A 20,473-nucleotide genomic window follows, 5' to 3' on the forward strand; every position below is an offset into this window, starting at 1 on the left:
GATGGGATATTGTGATGTCATGATGGGGGTATTGTGATGTCATGATGGGATATTGTGATGTCATGATGGGATATTGTGATGTCATGATGGGGGTATTGTGTGTAGATGGGTGAGGAAGAAAAAAACAAGAAAAAAAACAATGTAATCCATTTTGAATTCAGGCAGTAACACAAACAAAATGTAGAATAAGTCCAGGGGTCTGAATACTGTCTGAAGGCTCTGGACAACAGATTGACAGTGAGCCCTCATGCAGATCTGGGCAGAGCAGAGAGATCCGTAGCCAATCGGAACATAGAACAGAGTCTCTGTCGCCAAAACGGCACTATAAAGGGAAACAGGATGTCGATGGACGTGTCCTGTATCTCTTAGTTCCCAGGTATAGTAATCAATCAGGTCAATGGATCGATCAGTCAATAGACGTGTCCTGTATCTCTTAGTTCCCAGGTATAGTAATCGATCAGGTCAATGGATCGATCAGTCAATAGACGTGTCCTGTATCTCTTAGTTCCCAGGTATAGTAATCGATCAGGTCAATGGATCGATCAGTCAATAGACGTGTCCTGTATCTCTTAGTTCCCAGATATAGTAATTGATCAGGTCAATGGATCGATCAGTCAATAGACGTGTCCTGTATCTCTTAGTCCCCAGGTATAGTAATCGATCAGGTCAATGGATCGATCAGTCAATAGACGTGTCCTGTATCTCTTAGTTCCCAGGTATAGTAATCGATCAGGTCAATGGATCGATCAGTCAATAGACGTGTCCTGTATCTCTTAGTTCCCAGGTATAGTAATCGATCAGGTCAATGGATCGATCAGTCACAGCTGCCGTCTTTCCACCCGTCCCTCCACCTCTCATCCACGCGGGAACAGTCAAACCGCTGCTTCCCCAGCCGAGCGTTCACATCGTTATGGACGCCGCACAGCCACTGGGAGAGGGCACGGCGACTGCTAGCGTCAGGCTGATTGGTCTTCAGCCTGAGGAAACAGGAAGTGATGTCATTAGTTAATAAACACTAGCGGTGCTAGCAGTTCCCCGCTGCCCGACTACATTGCAGACGTCTTGACAGATCTTACGACGCCTGGATAGGTATTTAACAGATCGGATAACCACATATAACCAATAATACAACTCCTGGTTATCTAGTTGGACAGGAAGTGGATCTGTATCTACTGCCAGTGATCTGTTACCTTAACCCACTAGAACCAATAATACAACTCCTGGTTATCTAGTTGGGCAGGAAGTGGATCTGTATCTACTGCCAGTGATCTGTTACCTTAACCCACTAGAACCAATAATACAACTCCTGGTTATCTAGTTGGGCAGGAAGTGGATCTGTATCTACTGCCAGTCATCTGTTACCTTAACCCACTAGAACCAATAATACAACTCCTGGTTATCTAGTTGGGCAGGAAGTGGATCTGTATCTACTGCCAGTGATCTGTTACCTTAACCCACTAGAACCAATAATACAACTCCTGGGTATCTAGTTGGGCAGGAAGTGGATCTGTATCTACTGCCAGTCATCTGTTACCTTAACCCACTAGAACCAATAATACAACTCCTGGGTATCTAGTTGGACAGGAAGTGGATCTGTATCTACTGCCAGTGATCTGTTACCTTAACCCACTAGAACCAATAATACAACTCCTGGGTATCTAGTTGGGCAGGAAGTGGATCTGTATCTACTGCCAGTCATCTGTTACCTTAACCCACTAGAACCAATAATACAACTCCTGGGTGTCTAGTTTGAGGACAGGAAGTGGATCTGTATCTACTGCCAGTCATCTGTTACCTTAACCCACTAGAACCAATAATACAACTCCTGGGTATCTAGTTGGACAGGAAGTGGATCTGTATCTACTGCCAGTCATCTGTTACCTTAACCCACTAGAACCAATAATACAACTCCTGGTTATCTAGTTGGACAGGAAGTGGATCTGTATCTACTGCCAGTGATCTGTTACCTTAACCCACTAGAACCAATAATACAACTCCTGGGTATCTAGTTGGACAGGAAGTGGATCTGTATCTACTGCCAGTCATCTGTTACCTTAACCCACTAGAACCAATAATACAACTCTCAACACCAGCCAACGTAACACACATTAACATAACCCCTGACCTTTAACCCCTGACCTCTGTGTCGATAGACATAGTTCTGACCCTAGATGTCCAGCTAGCAGACCAAGGCCCCTCTAACCCCTGACCTTTAACCCCTGACCTCTGTGTCTATAGACATAGTACTGACCCTAGATGTCCAGCTAGCAGACCAAGGCCACCTCTAACCCCTGACCTTTAACCCCTGACCTTGTCCGCAGGTCCTCAGCACACTCCTCGCAGGGGAAGACCTTAGAGAAGAGGTTGATGAACTGTCCCATGTCTGTCTGCTGTCTGAGAGAGGGCTGGTCTGGGTAGTAAGCTGCCATGGTGTGCAGGAAGGACCAGGTGTTACGCCCTAACTCTTCCCTGTCCAGCGGACATTCCGACCGCCGCTGGGTCTCCACATGCTCAGCCTGGGCCGCCTGGACACACAGACAGACAGACAGACAGACAGACAGACAGACAGACAGACAGACAGACAGACAGACAGACAGACAGACAGACAGACAGACAGACAGACAGACAGACAGACAGACATTCTCCGTGACTGAATTGTCTAATGGGCATTACCAAGTCATCATTACTCAACATGATGAAACGCATGTAGAGTTAGTAGGCTTTCCACACTGACATCATTCAGGTTAACTAAAATCTAGACAGGACTTCTATTAGATAACAGTACAGTCGTGGCCAAAAGTTGAGAGAATGAGCACAAATATTAATTTTTCACAAAGTCTGCTGCCTCAGTTTGTATGATGGTAATTTGCATAAACTCCAGAATGTTATGAAGAGTGATCAGATGAATTGTAATTAATTGCAAAGTCCCTCGTTGCCATGCAAATGAACTGAATCCCCCCAAAAACATTTCCACTGCATTTCAGCCCTGCCACAAAAGGACCAGCTGACATCATGTCAGTGATTCTCTCGTTAACACAGGTGTGAGTGTTGATGAGGACAAGGCTGGAGATCACTCTGTCATGCTGATTGAGTTTGAATAACAGACTGGAAGCTTCAAAAGGAGGGTGGTGCTTGGAATCATTGTTCTTCCTCTGCCAACCATGGTTACCTGCAAGGAAACACATGCCGTCATCATTGCTTTGCACAAAAAGGGCTTCACAGGCAAGGATATTGCTGCCAGTAAGATTGCACCTAAAATCAACCATTTATCGGATCATCAAGAACTTCAAGGAGAGCGGTTCAATCGTTGTGAAGAAGGCATCAGGGCGCCCAAGAAAGTCCAGCAAGCGCCAGGACCGTCTCCTAAAGTAAAAACGCCCATAAAGCTAGCTAGCTAGCTAGCTGGCTAATGTTAGCTAGTCAGCTAGCTAGCTAAATAGTGATTTTCCTAAACTAACTTCATGAAGATGGGAAACGCTTAACTCTCCGCTCCTCGCCGTTTTCCTTCCATTGAACCGGAACGTGGTGTTTCGCCGCGCCGGACCGCCCGCTAGTGAACACCGGCCGTCGTTCACTTCACATTACAAAACACCTCCACTTCTCTCACCTCTACGACAGTCAATGCTGGGAAAGTCAGCTGATAAAGGGCTTAGAAAAATAGACTGTTTGTTCATTGTTACGTCTGGAATCGTGACATGTATAGTTAAAGAAAGGATATATTTAGTTGTTGATGAGTTTAGCTGCCAGTACCAATATAATATATATAATATATATATGAAAAACAATAACTTTAATCCGATCTTTGTTGATTTGGAGAACACAGGGATGTACCCCAGGCAGGCGGCTGGGGAAAGTCCAGAGAGACCAGCTAAATCATTTATAAACTGATCGTGTGTATTAACTACACCTTTCCTCGTGTTTATGAGCTAATATAAACAGGAGACGCTACCGGGAAACTCCCGTATCCGTCTGACATATGGCGAGTCTAAAGGAAAACACACAACGATAGTTCACAAGGACAACAGAGCAAATACAACTGTTTACTATGGGTCGTCATTAGAGTGAAGTTGGTGAAGGACAACAGAGTAAATACAACTGTTTTACTATGGGTCGTCATTAGAGTGAAGTTGGTGAAGGACAACAGAGTAAATACAACTGTTTTACTATGGGTCGTCATTAGAGTGAAGTTGGTGAAGGACAACAGAGTAAATACAACTGTTTACTATGGGTCGTCATTAGAGTTAAATTGAATTAACGGTCTGTATTCCGCGGTCTGTCTGGCTGCTGCCTGTGAACACAGCTCACCTGTGGCGTTTTCTGGACCTTCATCCACGACTTGAAGTCGGTACAAGCCCTGCACGGCTTTTTCTTCGGTTCTCCGGTCTGCTCCGGGACCTTACCGGGGCTGTCCTCCTGGGGCCTGCCGGTTATGATGGGGAACCCCTGGATGCCCGCGGTGGATGATGGTCCTCCGGTGGACGCGGCCATGTTACCGTGGGAAGGATCTGTCGTCGGACCTGAACCGAAGGACGCTTCCGTTATAACGCTTTATAACTCTTCCTCCATGTGTTATGACACCCGGTCTCTGTGTTCACCAACTACACATGTCTGAATGAACTCTAAACATGTAGGGCAGTAAATCCACTCGAACAGTGTCCTGTAAACTATTACAGAATTCACTAGGAACAATTTTTTCCCCCAGGTAGTTAACGTTAGATGTTTTTGTTCCCCACCGGAGTGAAAAGAGAACGGAACCCCTCCACTTCCGGTTTGTGATGTCATTTTATCTATGCATGCAGTTGAGTCGAACACCTTTTAAAAGTGTATTTTTTCCTAGATATTACTACAGGCTGATCAGTTTTGTGTTTGTACGTTCACTTCTTTGGTTTATAGTTTAAATGTGTAGTTTTCATTTGATTGACCAGTTATAGTCGCGGTCTTCTAACAACAGGAAGCTAACGGCTAGTTAGCCTGCTAGGCTATTGTGGAGTAGCGATGTTGATACGTTTCAGTCACAGGAGGTTGGTGGGACCTTGATTCGGGAGGATGGACTCGTGGTGATGGTTGGAGTGGAATGGTATCAAACACATGGTTTCCATTCGCTCCGTTCCAGCCGTTATTATGAGACGTCCTCCCCTCACCAGCCTCCTCTGGTACCAGTCTGTCTGTCTCTCTCCAGGCAGTAACCAGTCTGATGTGTCTGTCTCTCTCTCCAGGCAGTAACCAGTCTGATGTGTCTGTCTCTCTCCAGGCAGTAACCAGTCTGATGTGTCTGTCTCTCTCTCCAGGCAGTAACCAGTCTGATGTGTCTGTCTCTCTCCAGGCAGTAACCAGTCTGATGTGTCTGTCTCTCTCTCCAGGTAGTAACCAGTCTGATGTGTCTGTCTCTCTCTCCAGGCAGTAACCAGTCTGATGTGTCTGTCTCTCTCCAGGCAGTAACCAGTCTGATGTGTCTGTCTCTCTCTCCAGGCAGTAACCAGTCTGATGTCGGTCTCTCTCTCCAGGCAGTAACCAGTCTGATGTGTCTGTCTCTCTCCAGGCAGTAACCAGTCTGATGTGTCTGTCTCTCTCTCCAGGCAGTAACCAGTCTGATGTGTCTCTCTCCAGGCAGTAACCAGTCTGATGTCTGTCTCTCTCCAGGCAGTAACCAGTCTGATGTCTGTCTCTCTCCAGGCAGTAACCAGTCTGATGTCTGTCTCTCTCTCCAGGCAGTAACCAGTCTGATGTTTCTCTCTCCAGGCAGTAACCAGTCTGATGTGTCTCTCTCCAGGCAGTAACCAGTCTGATGTCTGTCTCTCTCCAGGCAGTAACCAGTCTGATGTCTGTCTCTCTCTCCAGGCAGTAACCAGTCTGATGTCTGTCTCTCTCTCCAGGCAGTAACCAGTCTGATGTGTCTGTCTCTCTCCAGGCAGTAACCAGTCTGATGTCTGTCTCTCTCCAGGCAGTAACCAGTCTGATGTGTCTGTCTCTCTCCAGGCAGTAACCAGTCTGATGTCTGTCTCTCTCCAGGCAGTAACCAGTCTGATGTTTCTCTCTCCAGGCAGTAACCAGTCTGATGTTTCTCTCTCCAGGCAGTAACCAGTCTGATGTGTCTCTCTCCAGGCAGTAACCAGTCTGATGTCTGTCTCTCTCCAGGCAGTAACCAGTCTGATGTTTCTCTCTCCAGGCAGTAACCAGTCCAGAAGTGTAACCTTCCCGCTGCGACAACATGGGTATCCTGGAGAAGATCGGAGAGATAGAGAGAGAGATCTCTCGAACACAGAAAACAAAGGTAAGACAGAGAGGTTCACTTAACGTCACAGTGAGAGTGTGGATGGATCCCCCAAAAGCAGCTACTCTTCCTGGGGGTCCAGCAAAATTATGTCAGTTCCAAACATTAAACTACATTCATTGCAGAATTCACAAAACACTGTGTTTTCCCTCAGGGCCTCTACTCCACTACCACATATCTACAGTACAGAATCCATGTGTACGTGTGTCTATAGTGTGTACGTTATCGTGTGTGTGTGTGTGTGTGTGTGTGTATGTTATTGTGTGTGTGTATGCAGGTGTCTGTGCCTGTGTGTGTGTGTGTGTGTGTGTGTGTGTGTGTCTTCACAGTCTCCGCTGTTCCATAAGGTGTATTTTTATTCTGTGTTTTTAAATCTGATTCTACTGCTGCATCAGTTACCTGATGTGGAATAGAGTTCCATGTAGTCATGGCTCTATGTAGTACTGTGCTCCTCCCATAGTCTGTTCTGGACTTGGGGACTGTGAAGAGACCTCTGGTGGCATGTCTTGTGGGTTATGGATGGGTGTCTGAGCTGTGTGCCAGTAGTTTAAACAGACCTCTGGTGGCATGTCTTGTAGGGTATGTATGGGTATCAGAGCTGTGTGCCAGTAGTTTAGACAGACCTCTGGTGGCATGTCTTGTGGGGTATGGATGGGTGTCTGAGCTGTGTGCCAGTAGTTTAAACAGACCTCTGGTGGCATGTCTTGTGGGGTATGGATGGGTGTCTGAGCTGTGTGCCAGTAGTTTAAACAGACCTCTGGTGGCATGTCTTGAGGGGTATGGATGGGTGTCTGAGCTGTGTGCCAGTAGTTTAAACAGACCTCTGGTGGCATGTCTTGAGGGGTATGGATGGGTGTCTGAGCTGTGTGCCAGTAGTTTAAACAGACCTCTGGTGGCATGTCTTGTGGGGTATGGATGGGTGTCTGAGCTGTGTGCCAGTAGTTTAAACAGACCTCTGGTGGACATGTCTAGTGGGGTATGGATGGATGTCTGAGCTGTGTGCCAGTAGTTTAAACAGACCTCTGGTGGCATGTCTTGTTGGGTATGGATGGGTGTCTGAGCTGTGTACCAGTAGTTTAAACAGACCTCTGGTGGCATGTCTTGTGGGGTATGGATGGGTGTCTGAGCTGTGTGCCAGTAGTTTAAACAGACCTCTGGTGGCATGTCTTGTGGGGTATGGATGGATGTCTGAGTTGTGTACCAGTAGTTTAAACAGACCTCTGGTGGCATGTCTTGTGGGGTATGGATGGGTGTCTGAGCTGTGTGCTAGTAGTTTAAACAGACCTCTGGTGGCATGTCTTGTGGGGTATGGATGGGGGTCTGAGCTGTGTGCCAGTAGTTTAAACAAACCTCTGGTGGCATGTCTTGTGGGGTATGGATGGGTGTCTGGGCTGTGTGCCGGTAGTTTAAACAGACCTCTGGTGGCATGTCTTGTGGGGTATGGATGGGTGTCTGAGCTGTGTGCCAGTAGTTTAAACAGACCTCTGGTGGCATGTCTTGTGGGGTATGGATGGGTGTCTGAGCTGTGTGCCAGTAGTTTAAACAGACCTCTGGTGGCATGTCTTGTGGGGTATGGATGGGTGTCATCTCGGTCCATTCAACATGTCAACACTTCTCGCAAATACAAGTAGTGATGAAGTTAATCTCTCTTCCACTTTGACCCAGGAGAGATTTACATGCATGTTATTAATATTAGCTCTCTGTGTACATTTAAAGGGCCAGCCGTGCTGCCTTGTTCTGGGACAACTCTAATTTTCCCCAAGTCCCTCTTTGTGGCACCTGACCACATTACTGAACAGGCTGCCTGCCTGGTCTCAAATCAAATGTTATTGGTCACATACACGTGTTTAGCAGATGTTATTGCTGGTGTAGCGAAATGCTTGTGTTCCTAGCTCCAACAGTGCAGTAATATCTAACAGTAATATCTAACAATTTCACAACAATACACACAAATCTAGAAGTAACAGAATGGAATTAAGAATATATATAAATATTGGGTGAGCAATGACAGAGGGTCAAAGACTAAGATACAGTAGAATAGAATACAGTATATACATATGAGATAAGTAATACATAGACAGATACAGTAGAATAGGATAGAATACAGTATATACATATGAGATGAGTAATACATAGACTAAGATACAGTAGAATAGGATAGAATACAGTATATACATATGAGATGAGTAATACATAGACTAAGATACAGTAGAATAGGATAGAATACAGTATATACATATGAGATGAGTAATACATAGACAGATACAGTAGAATAGAATAGAATACAGTATATACATATGAGATGAGTAATACATAGACAGATACAGTAGAATAGGATAGAATACAGTATATACATATGAGATGAGTAATACATAGACAGATACAGTAGAATAGAATACAGTATATACATATGAGATGAGTAATACATAGACAGATACAGTAGAATAGAATACAGTATATACATATGAGATGAGTAATACATAGACTAAGATACAGTAGAATAGGATAGAATACAGTATATACATATGAGATGAGTAATACATAGACTAAGATACAGTAGAATAGGATAGAATACAGTATATACATATGAGATGAGTAATACATAGACAGATACAGTAGAATAGTATACAGTATATACATATGAGATGAGTAATACATAGACAGATACAGTAGAATAGGATAGAATACAGTATATACATATGAGATGAGTAATACATAGACAGATACAGTAGAATAGTATAGAATACAGTATATACATATGAGATGAGTAATACATAGACAGATACAGTATAATAGAATACAGTATATACATATGAGATAAGTAATACATAGACAGATACAGTAGAATAGGATAGAATACAGTATATACATATGAGATTAGTAATACATAGACAGATACAGTAGAATAGAATACAGTATATACATATGAGATGAGTAATACATAGACAGATACAGTAGAATAGGATAGAATACAGTATATACATATGAGATAAGTAATGCATAGACAGATACAGTAGAATAGGATAGAATACAGTATATACATATGAGATGAGTAATACATAGACAGATACAGTATAATAGGATAGAATACAGTATATACATATGAGATGAGTAATACATAGACAGATACAGTAGAATAGTATAGAATACAGTATATACATATGAGATGAGTAATACATAGACTAAGATACAGTAGAATATAATACAGTATATACATATGAGATGAGTAATACATAGACTAAGATACAGTAGAATATAATACAGTATATACATATGAGATGAGTAATACATAGACAGATACAGTAGAATAGTATAGAATACAGTATATACATATGAGATGAGTAATACATAGACAGATACAGTATAATAGAATACAGTATATACATATGAGATGAGTAATACATAGACAGATACAGTAGAATAGAATACAGTATATACATATGAGATGAGTAATACATAGACAGATACAGTAGAATAGGATAGAATACAGTATATACATATGAGATGAGTAATACATAGACAGATACAGTAGAATAGTATAGAATACAGTATATACAAATGAGATGAGTAATACATAGACAGATACAGTAGTATAGTGTAGAATACAGTATATACATATGAGATGAGTAATACATAGACAGATACAGTAGAATAGGATAGAATACAGTATATACATATGAGATGAGTAATACATAGACTAAGATACAGTAGAATAGTATAGAATACAGTATATACATATGAGATGAGTAATACATAGACAGATACAGTAGAATAGGATAGAACCTAGTCTGTTCATTATATACATCTACATGATGTATTGTTACACCATGTAGGAGCAGTATAGACCTAGTCTGTTCATTATATACATCTACATGATGTATTGTTACACCATGTAGGAGCAGTATAGACCTAGTCTGTTCATTATATACATCTACATGATGTATTGTTACACCATGTAGCAGCAGTATAGACCTAGTCTGTTCATTATATACATCTACATGATGTATTGTTACACCATGTAGCAGCAGTATAGAGCTACAGTAGCTAGCTACTTATTTAGATGTTGTTTGACTGAATGAAACTGCCTTAAATGTGCTGTAGTAAACATTTTTTATTCGCACTAATCAATCAACACATTCATGTCTTTGTATGTCTCAATATAATAGTATTATTTAATTAAATCCATGTAAAATAATCTTAGTCTGAATATAAAATGTGATCCTCAACTGCGTTTCCCTCCAGTCAGCAGACGGCGATGTGCGTCTTTCAGGCGATGCTGCAGCGTGACGTATAATCTAGTGGACGGTTCTTCATAAACAGCTCGTCAACCACCTCGGTAGCTTGCTAGCCAACATAGCCCAAAGATTCAAGCTATTTATACGCTTTCGGTGTATATTACCTACTGTGTTTTAGACACACGTCTGTCGTATCTACTTGTTAACCTATTTAATTTAATATTACGTTGTTTTTTATTAGTCAGCTATAGTAGCTGGCTGGTTAAGTTAGCATTAGCCTAGTCGCTAATGATAGCTAGCTAGCTAACATCCCCGAACATGAGCTCCCTAAACTACTCCCGTCCTGTTAAAGAAGAGGAGGTCTGCTGGACGGAGAAAGAAGCTCTGGGGCTGAACATTGTCGTGAAAGAGGAGAAGGAAGAGGAGGATGTTACAGTAAAACAAGAAGTAGAGGGTGAGGCTGTTACAGTGAAAGATGAAGTGAAAGACGTTTCAGTTAAACAAGAGGAAGAAGAGGATGATGCTGTTTTTGGAGTGAAGAAGGAAGGAGAGATTACTGTCACATTGGAAGATGAAGAGGAGGAGACAGGAGATCTGATTAACACCAGTAAGTACCGCCTTCAATTAGTTTTTAACTTTGGATATTCGGAGTTGGCTCGTCAATACCTCTTCAACGGAGGGCCCTGGGATGATGACTGATATGTCTAGAATCAGACGACGTAGAGAACAAGCTGCCCCTTGTTTTCTCCGTTCCGTTATTTGAGGAGGGTCTATCTGCTGACCGCAGACTGGGGGGACACGGCATGTAGGGATGAATATGCATAGCGATCTGGAGACAACTCCTATAGTGTTTTATCAAAGTTGTCGGTATGTCACGTGTCCACATAACAACTTAATCATTACGAAACTTCTGTTGGATCAAGTAAACCTCACGTAGCAAATAAGCCATTCATTATGTTGTTGACCAAATTCAACACTTTCCACATTGGGTTGATAATTGTTTCCACTTGGATACAACCAACTGTAACCTACTGGCATGACCTAGAGAGATACAACCATCTGTAACCTACTGGCATGACCTAGAGAGATACAACCAACTGTAACCTATTGGCATGACCTAGAGAGATACAACCTACTGTAACCTACTGGCATGACCTAGAGAGATACAACCTACTGTAACCTACTGGCATGACCTAGAGAGATACAACCTACTGTAACCTACTGGCATGACCTAGAGAGATACAACCTACTGTAACCTACTGGCATGACCTAGAGAGATACAACCTACTGTAACCTACTGGCATGACCTAGAGAGTTACAACCTACTGTAGCCTACTGGCATGACCTAGAGAGTTACAACCTACTGTAACCTACTGGCATGACCTAGAGAGATACAACCTACTGTAACCTACTGGCATGACCTAGAGAGATACAACCTACTGTAACCTACTGGCATGACCTAGAGAGTTACAACCTACTGTAACCTACTGGCAGGACCTAGAGAGATACAACCTACTGTAACCTACTGGCAGGACCTAGAGAGATACAACCTACTGTAACCTACTGGCATGACCTAGAGAGATACAACCTACTGTAACCTACTGGCATGACCTAGAGAGATACAACCTACTGTAACCTACTGGCATGACCTAGAGAGATACAACCTACTGTAACCTACTGGCATGACCTAGAGAGATACAACCTACTGTAACCTACTGGCATGACCTAGAGAGTTACAACCTACTGTAACCTACTGGCATGACCTAGAGAGATACAACCTACTGTAACCTACTGGCATGACCTAGAGAGATACAACCTACTGTAACCTACTGGCATGACCTAGAGAGATACAACCTACTGTAACCTACTGGCATGACCTAGAGAGATACAACCTACTGTAACCTACTGGCATGACCTAGAGAGATACAACCTACTGTAACCTACTGGCATGTCCTAGAGAGATACAACCTACTGTAACCTACTGGCATGTCCTAGAGAGATACAACCTACTGTAACCTACTGGCATGACCTAGAGAGATACAACCTACTGTAGCCTACTGGTATGACCTAGAGAGTTACAACCTACTGTAACCTACTGGCATGACCTAGAGAGATACAACCTACTGGCATGACCTAGAGAGATACAACCCACTGTAACCTACTGGCATGACCTAGAGAGTTACAACCTACTGGCATGACCTAGAGAGATACAACCTACTGTAACCTACTGGCATGACCTAGAGAGATACAACCTACTGTAACCTACTGGCATGACCTAGAGAGTTACAATTTACTGTAACCTACTGGCATGACCTAGAGAGTTACAACCTACTGGCATGACCTAGAGAGATACAACCTACTGTAACCTACTGGCATGACCTAGAGAGATACAACCTACTGTAACCTACTGGCATGACCTAGAGAGATACAACCTACTGTAGCCTACTGGCATGACCTAGAGAGTTACAACCTACTGTAACCTACTGGCATGACCTAGAGAGATACAACCTACTGGCATGACCTAGAGAGATACAACCTACTGTAACCTACTGGCATGACCTAGAGAGTTACAACCTACTGGCATGACCTAGAGAGATACAACCTACTGTAACCTACTGGCATGACCTAGAGAGATACAACCTACTGTAACCTACTGGCATGACCTAGAGAGTTACAATTTACTGTAACCTACTGGCATGACCTAGAGAGTTACAACCTACTGGCATGACCTAGAGAGATACAACCTACTGTAACCTACTGGCATGACCTAGAGAGATACAACCTACTGTAACCTACTGGCATGACCTAGAGAGTTACAACCTACTGTAACCTACTGGCATGACCTAGAGAGATACAACCTACTGGCATGACCTAGAGAGATACAACCTACTGTAACCTACTGGCATGACCTAGAGAGTTACAACCTACTGGCATGACCTAGAGAGATACAACCTACTGTAACCTACTGGCATGACCTAGAGAGATACAACCTACTGTAACCTACTGGCATGACCTAGAGAGATACAATCTACTGTAACCTACTGGCAGGACCTAGAGAGATACAACCTACTGTAACCTACTGGCATGACCTAGAGAGATACAACCTACTGTAACCTACTGGCATGACCTAGAGAGATACAACCTACTGTAACCTACTGGCATGACCTAGAGAGTTACAACCTACTGTAACCTACTGGCATGACCTAGAGAGATACAACCTACTGTAACCTACTGGCATGACCTAGAGAGATACAACCTACTGGCATGACCTAGAGAGTTACAACCTACTGTAGCCTACTGGCATGACCTAGAGAGATACAACCTACTGTAACCTACTGGCATGACCTAGAGAGATACAACCTACTGTAACCTACTGGCATGACCTAGAGAGATACAACCTACTGTAACCTACTGGCATGACCTAGAGAGTTACAACCTACTGTAACCTACTGGCATGACCTAGAGAGATACAACCTACTGTAACCTACTGGCATGACCTAGAGAGATACAACCTACTGTAACCTACTGGCATGACCTAGAGAGATACAACCTACTGTAACCTACTGGCATGACCTAGAGAGTTACAACCTACTGTAACCTACTGGCATGACCTAGAGAGATACAACCTACTGTAACCTACTGGCATGACCTAGAGAGATACAACCTACTGTAACCTACTGGCATGTCCTAGAGAGATACAACCTACTGTAACCTACTGGCATGACCTAGAGAGATACAACCTACTGTAACCTACTGGCATGTCCTAGAGAGATACAACCTACTGTATCCTACTGGCATGACCTAGAGAGTTACAACCTACTGGTAATTCTAAACTTTCTCTCACTTTTATGGGGTATTGTGATGTCATTATGGGGTATTGTGATGTCATTATGAGGTATTGTCTGAAGATCATTTAAAAAAAAATGTTTCCATTGTAGAATAAGGTTGTAACGTAATGTAACAAAATGCTTAAAAGGGGTCTGAATGAGAGCATGTTGTATGTTCTAGGGCAGATTAAAAAATACATATTTTCTTTCTACTGATTGATTGGTTGAAATGTTATGACGTGTATTTGTTAATATAGACACACCCCATGTGTTTAATAAAATCAACTGTATGTGCAGAACTTGAAATGTACTGATGCTTCAAGTGTTAGTCCGTGTTAGTTTGTTTGTGTAGAGAACTGTTCCTTGATGGACAGGCTATTGTACAACACACAGAGATATTTTCCTTTATTCAGGACATTTAGAATGACAACACATTACAGAGTAGCCTAGTGGGATTATTCACAAAATTATCTGGTGATCAGGTTATGAAATGTCATGACAAAGACATTTTAGTTTCCTTGTTTCACCTGAAATATGAAATGATTTATAGTCCTAGGTCTATGTTGTTGTTAGGTGAAGTTATGGGTCCTACAGTAGGTCTATGTTGTTAGGTGAAGTTATGGGTCCTACAGTAGGTCTATGTTGTTGTTAGGTGAAGTTATGGGTCCTACAGTAGGTCTATGTTATTGTTAGGTGAAGTTATGGGCCAATTTGTTAAACACTTAGTGTACAAACCCTTATTGTCAGGCTGATGGCAAAGCTAGCCAAAGAGCATGTTACTGGTTGAAGTGTTTTTTTAAGTATAAAGCAGTTGATTTGCGACAATAACACAAACATATTAAGCAGGTGATTCAAGCGAGCCTTACAATTATAATCTTAAAGTAGTGGGAAATACACTCATAATCAACCTGTAAATGGAGACTGTTTTTGCTATCAGCCTATGAGAACTCCCCTGAGTTTTCCCCACGGTGGTGAATTAGTGAATAGACACAGAGCTTAATGTGAGTTTCCTTGAGCAGCACTCCTGATCTTGCGTTGTAATATTCAGAATACATTGTGAAAAACTAAAATCTTTTCTCACCATTTTTGCTCCATGCAGATATAGTACATCCATAACTAGTGGTTTCCTCATTACCAGATATACGACATCCATAACTAGTGGTTTCCTCATTACCAGATATACTACATCCATAACTAGTGGTTTCCTCATTACCAGATATACTACATCCATAACTAGTGGTTTCCTCATTACCAGATATACTACATCCATAACTAGTGGTTTCCTCATTACCAGATATACTACATCCATAACTAGTGGTTTCCTCATTACCAGATATACTACATCCATAACTAGTGGTTTCCTCATTACCAGATATACTACATCCATAACTAGTGGTTTCCTCATTACCAGATATACTACATCCATAACTAGTGGTTTCCTCATTACCAGATATACTACATCCATAACTAGTGGTTTCCTCATTACCAGATATACTACATCCATAACTAGTGGTTTCCTTTCCTCATTACCAGATATACTACATCCATAACTAGTGGTTTCCTCATTACCAGATATACTACATCCATAACTAGTGGTTTCCTCATTACCAGATATACTACATCCATAACTAGTGGTTTCCTCATTACCAGATATACTACATCCATAACTAGTGGTTTCCTCATTACCAGATATACTACATCCATAACTAGTGGTTTCCTCAATACCAGATATACTACATCCATAACTAGTGGTTTCCTCATTACCAGATATACTACATCCATAACTAGTGGTTTCCTCATTACCAGATATACTACATCCATAACTAGTGGTTTCCTCATTACCAGATATACTACATCCATAACTAGTGGTTTCCTCATTACCAGATATACTACATCCATAACTAGTGGTTTCCTCATTACCAGATATACTACATCCATAACTAGTGGTTTCCTCATTACCAGATATACTACATCCATAACTAGTGGTTTCCTCATTACCAGATATACTACATCCATAACTAGTGGTTTCCTTATTAGCGGGGAGGTGTTTCTGCAATCAAATTGCGTGTGCATCGCCCTCGTGCCGCAGTTTTATTAAACACAGAAAGGGGCCTATATTGGAGACCAAAAGTCGTCTGCCACACTGCTTAGGATTTCAACAACTTTAACTTATTTCTAGCCTACAATCATCGATTTCACTACTAATGTGAAAACAAGACTAAATATGACTATTGTTGCTCATTTTAAGACAGTTGTCAAATAATTTTAACATTCATTACAGACATCAATTGTTGTACAACATCATGGCTACGCTGTTGGCATCACCTTTTACAGTGGATTACTGCTGTTGTGGGCCTTTAACCATCTGTCTGACTTTGTTGTTCACACAGGAGAGATATGGGACTATCGTGGATCCTCTGGGGAGCCTCAACAACCTCATGATGCTGAAGAGGCAGAGAAGAGTCGCTCCAGATCAAAACACCTCAAGAAACACCTGCAGAGACCCACAGGGAAGAGAACTCTCTGCTGCTCTGACTGTGGGAAGAGGTTCACCTCATCAGGCATTAAAATTCATCAGAAAATCCACACAGGAGAGAAATCTTATAGCTGTGATCACTGTGGGAGGAGTTTTACTACATCTGGCCATCTGGCAGTACACCAGAGAATACACACAGGAGAGAAACCTTATAGCTGTGATCAATGTGGGAAGCGTTTTTGTCAATCTGGACAGCTGACAGTGCACCAGAGAACACACACAGGAGAGAAATCTTATAGCTGTGATCAATGTGGGAAGAGTTTTGGTCGATCTTGCAATCTGGTATCACACCAGAGAACACACACAGGAGAGAAATCTTGTAGCTGTGGTCAATGTGGGAAGAGGTTTGCTGCATCTAGCACTCTGACTCTACAACAGAGAACACACACAGGAGAGAAATTGCATCGCTGTGGTCAATGTGGGAAGAGGTTTGTTTCATCTAGTTATCTGACAATGCACCAGAGAACGCACACAGGAGAGAAATCTTATAGCTGTGACCAGAGATAATCTGATAAAAGACTTCTGATCAAATATCAGAAAATACATACATGAAGGAGTTGTTTCATGATATCAATGAATTAATGTCACAATGTAGAATGTTTTTAACATTGTAGTTGGAGTATTTTAATGATGTCACAATGTAGAACCCTAAACGTTTGTCCCCTGTTCTATTGATTTCAACATGATATGGATATTAGCCTCAGGGGGAAAATCCAGGCTCTGAAATGGAAGAGTTACTATTTATGAGATTTAACAAAAAGTGACTAACACAAAAAGAGTTGTTACACTTACCATGTTGGTGACCCACTGGAATCAAAATGCAACACTTCAAAATGTAGCTAGCTTTTTACCACAAGTTGTCCTCTAACCAGTGATGTACACATTATTCCCTCCTCTCACAAATGATTTTAGCATGATATTGATGAGTGATGACAAATAAGTGTTGCGTTCCTTTGTTTAGCGACCCCTACATTTAAATGTATCACTCCAAAATGTAGCTGACTATCTTCTGCAGGTTGTCCTCTAATCAGTGAGGAAAAATATATCCACATTTCCATGTGTTTTGTTTAGTTGTGTTAGTTTCAACAGCACATACAACCTGATTTCCCCCCTAATCGATATCAGTGATTTATTGCTACTTGTCAAAACAACAGCGTTTTTGGTGCTTGTGCAGTTTATAAGCTGCTTGTTTAAAAAAATACAAGTAATATGATTATTGTGGCAGATGTTTGTGTATATAGCACATTTTATGTTTATGTTTTCAATTTATCCCAAACTGTTTCTGCATATTGGTTTTTGATTTGGGAACGTTAAAACTGTGTTTTGACATTGGGGATATCCCACCTAGCAAAATGTAATTGAAAAGACGTTGAAAATAAGGCATGCAATCAAATATTTCATATTTACATTTCATGTAACATTTAGTCATGAAAATTATTCATGCAACCAACTGACCATTTTTTTGGTACAATAATATTGACGTTGTTGCCCTGCTTTTAGAATATCAGGGTTCATTCTCAGATGTGCCAACCCAAATGTACTAGAGCATGACATTGGGGACTGGGCCCAGATCCAACAACATGCCTATCTAGTGAACCCTGAAAAGAGAGAGAAGCTCCACAGTGAGGTGGAAAGTTACTACGGATATTGCAGGAGTTTCCTCTTGAAATCAGACATGTCTGAGGTAAGGACAACTTGGTTGCTGATTGTCTCAAGGGTGGGCAGTAAAAATGCTTTGTGTTTAGCCAGTGAGTTGCCATGGATCACAATTTATTTTGACTGCACGTTTTTCCGTATTGGAGATGAGTTTTGTTTGGGCTCGTTCCAAGGGGATGAGAGTTCTAGAAGCTAGTGAGCTTTTTTTAAATTAAGATTGTAGAAAAATATATGTATTTAGAAATGTGTTTTTTCCTGTTATTAATTGTTGAAAGCCAGTAGACACCATGTTTATATTGGTGAAGGTGAAGCTTTGTAGATGATTATAATGTGAAATGGAAGTTGTTTTCTGTTGATGGTGAGCAAACTTGTCCAACAAAAATATAGGATATTTTATTTATGTTTTGAGGTTGGACTTTAGCACGTCTAGCTCGTTAGCACGTCTAGCTCGTTAGCACGTCTAGCTCGTTAGCACGTCTAGCTCGTTAGCACGTAGGACGCACTGATTGGTGTCACCTCGTTAGTCAGTGTGTGTTGCACCTGTGCTGGCTTGTCCATCTCGTTAGTGGGAAGGTGTTTCACCTGAGCTGGTCCAGGTTCTATTTAAGAGTGTCTGGCCCAGTGCTCCAGTTGTCTTGATACATGTGGAGAGTCAACACCTTTAGTTGCTCCACCTTTTTGGTTTGCTACCTGTCTTTAAGTTTGTTGTGGGTTTTTCTTTTGTTTGCCTCTTCTTGGGCAGATTTAGTGGGTCTCATGGTGGGTGTCTTTTAGGTCCCAGTTGTTGTTACTAGTCGATTTTCAGTGGACACTGTAAAGAGCAAAACTGCAAGATTATGTTATAATACTTTTATTGCATCAAATGGTTGTTTTATGCAACAGAATAGAGGGTTCTTATAACTATTGTGTCTGTGTGTTCTACTGAGGATGGGCCTCTGGGAGAAAACACTGACAGGATATTTACAATGTCTTTTGGGTGATAAAACCTAAAGAGACCGCATTCCAGAGCATGAGTTAATGTTTATGTTCTATATGGTACCAGGGAGAGATGACCCCAGGGCCAGACCCTGGTCTCTACACAAAGAGTACTGTTTTTACAGCAGATGCTGTCTGCTGAGAATAATAAGTATTTTTCATACAAATCTTAACCTTGTGACCCGTTCTATACATCTGTTGTTCGTCATGTAGGTTGAAAGGGGTATATCTTGGCTGTAAAAGACCTTTGTACTTTTGTCCCGTGGGTCCACCAGCCATCATTATCGTAGAGCACTCAATTCATTCACTTTATATGTGTACGTTATATTGACCTGCTCCCTTATAAGTGAATAAAGATTTAGTTTAAGAATAACTCTGACTTGTGTGATAAGTTTGTATCTCCGCATTTGATATTAAAGAAATTAACAACCAGATTTGGGGATGTGAATCTTGACTTGGTGACTGCTCCTGACGACCTGGGTAAATGGTGCATGAGGGATCCCTCTAACTTGGGATCTCAGGGTGACCACACTTCAGGAACGGAGCAGATGGACCCACCTTTGATCTGAGAGGCAGCGAGCCAAGTGGATACCATCAGAATAGTATATACATCAGTACATCTCCAGAGGCAGCGAGCTGAGTGGATACCATCAGAATAGTATATACATCAGTACATCTCCAGAGGCAGCGAGCCGAGTGGATACCATCAGAATAGTATATACATCAGTACATCTCCAGAGGCAGCGAGCCGAGTGGATACCATCAGAATAGTATATACATCAGTACATCTCCAGAGGCAGCGAGCTGAGTGGATACCATCAGAATAGTATATACATCAGTACATCTCCAGAGGCAGCGAGCCGAGTGGATACCATCAGAATAGTATATACATCAGTACATCTCCAGAGGCAGCGAGCCGAGTGGATACCACATCTCGAACGTAGTTTTAAAAAAAAAGAGGTGAGCGACACAC

General features: G+C 41.9%; 1 protein-coding gene and 1 long non-coding RNA gene across 3 annotated transcripts; one reads left to right on the forward strand and one right to left on the reverse strand.

The window, feature by feature from the left end:
• Positions 1 to 373: 373 nt before the first annotated feature.
• LOC115188939 (FAD-linked sulfhydryl oxidase ALR) lies at positions 374 to 4,679 on the reverse strand. 2 transcript variants are annotated; one of them, XM_029747773.1, is made up of 4 exons: positions 4,306 to 4,679; positions 2,311 to 2,525; positions 771 to 977; positions 374 to 702 (listed from the first exon to the last, which is right to left on the reverse strand). In XM_029747773.1, the coding sequence occupies exons 1-3, from the start codon at positions 4,486 to 4,488 to the stop codon at positions 815 to 817; spliced, it is 561 nt and encodes a 186-aa protein (XP_029603633.1). In that variant the 5' UTR covers positions 4,489 to 4,679; the 3' UTR covers positions 374 to 702; positions 771 to 814. The 2 variants fall into 2 exon arrangements, with proteins under 2 accessions (XP_029603633.1, XP_029603632.1); XM_029747772.1 differs by having other exon boundaries at positions 374 to 977.
• A 67-nt stretch (positions 4,680 to 4,746) lies between these two features.
• Positions 4,747 to 16,776, forward strand: LOC115188942 (uncharacterized). The gene is made up of 3 exons (XR_003876639.1): positions 4,747 to 4,868; positions 6,167 to 6,271; positions 16,724 to 16,776. It is a non-coding gene; the product is annotated as an uncharacterized LOC115188942 (long non-coding RNA).
• Positions 16,777 to 20,473: the final 3,697 nt, after the last annotated feature.

This window comes from Salmo trutta, unplaced genomic scaffold (assembly GCF_901001165.1).
Source record: "Salmo trutta unplaced genomic scaffold, fSalTru1.1, whole genome shotgun sequence".
NCBI classification, from domain to species: Eukaryota; Metazoa; Chordata; class Actinopteri; order Salmoniformes; family Salmonidae; genus Salmo; species Salmo trutta.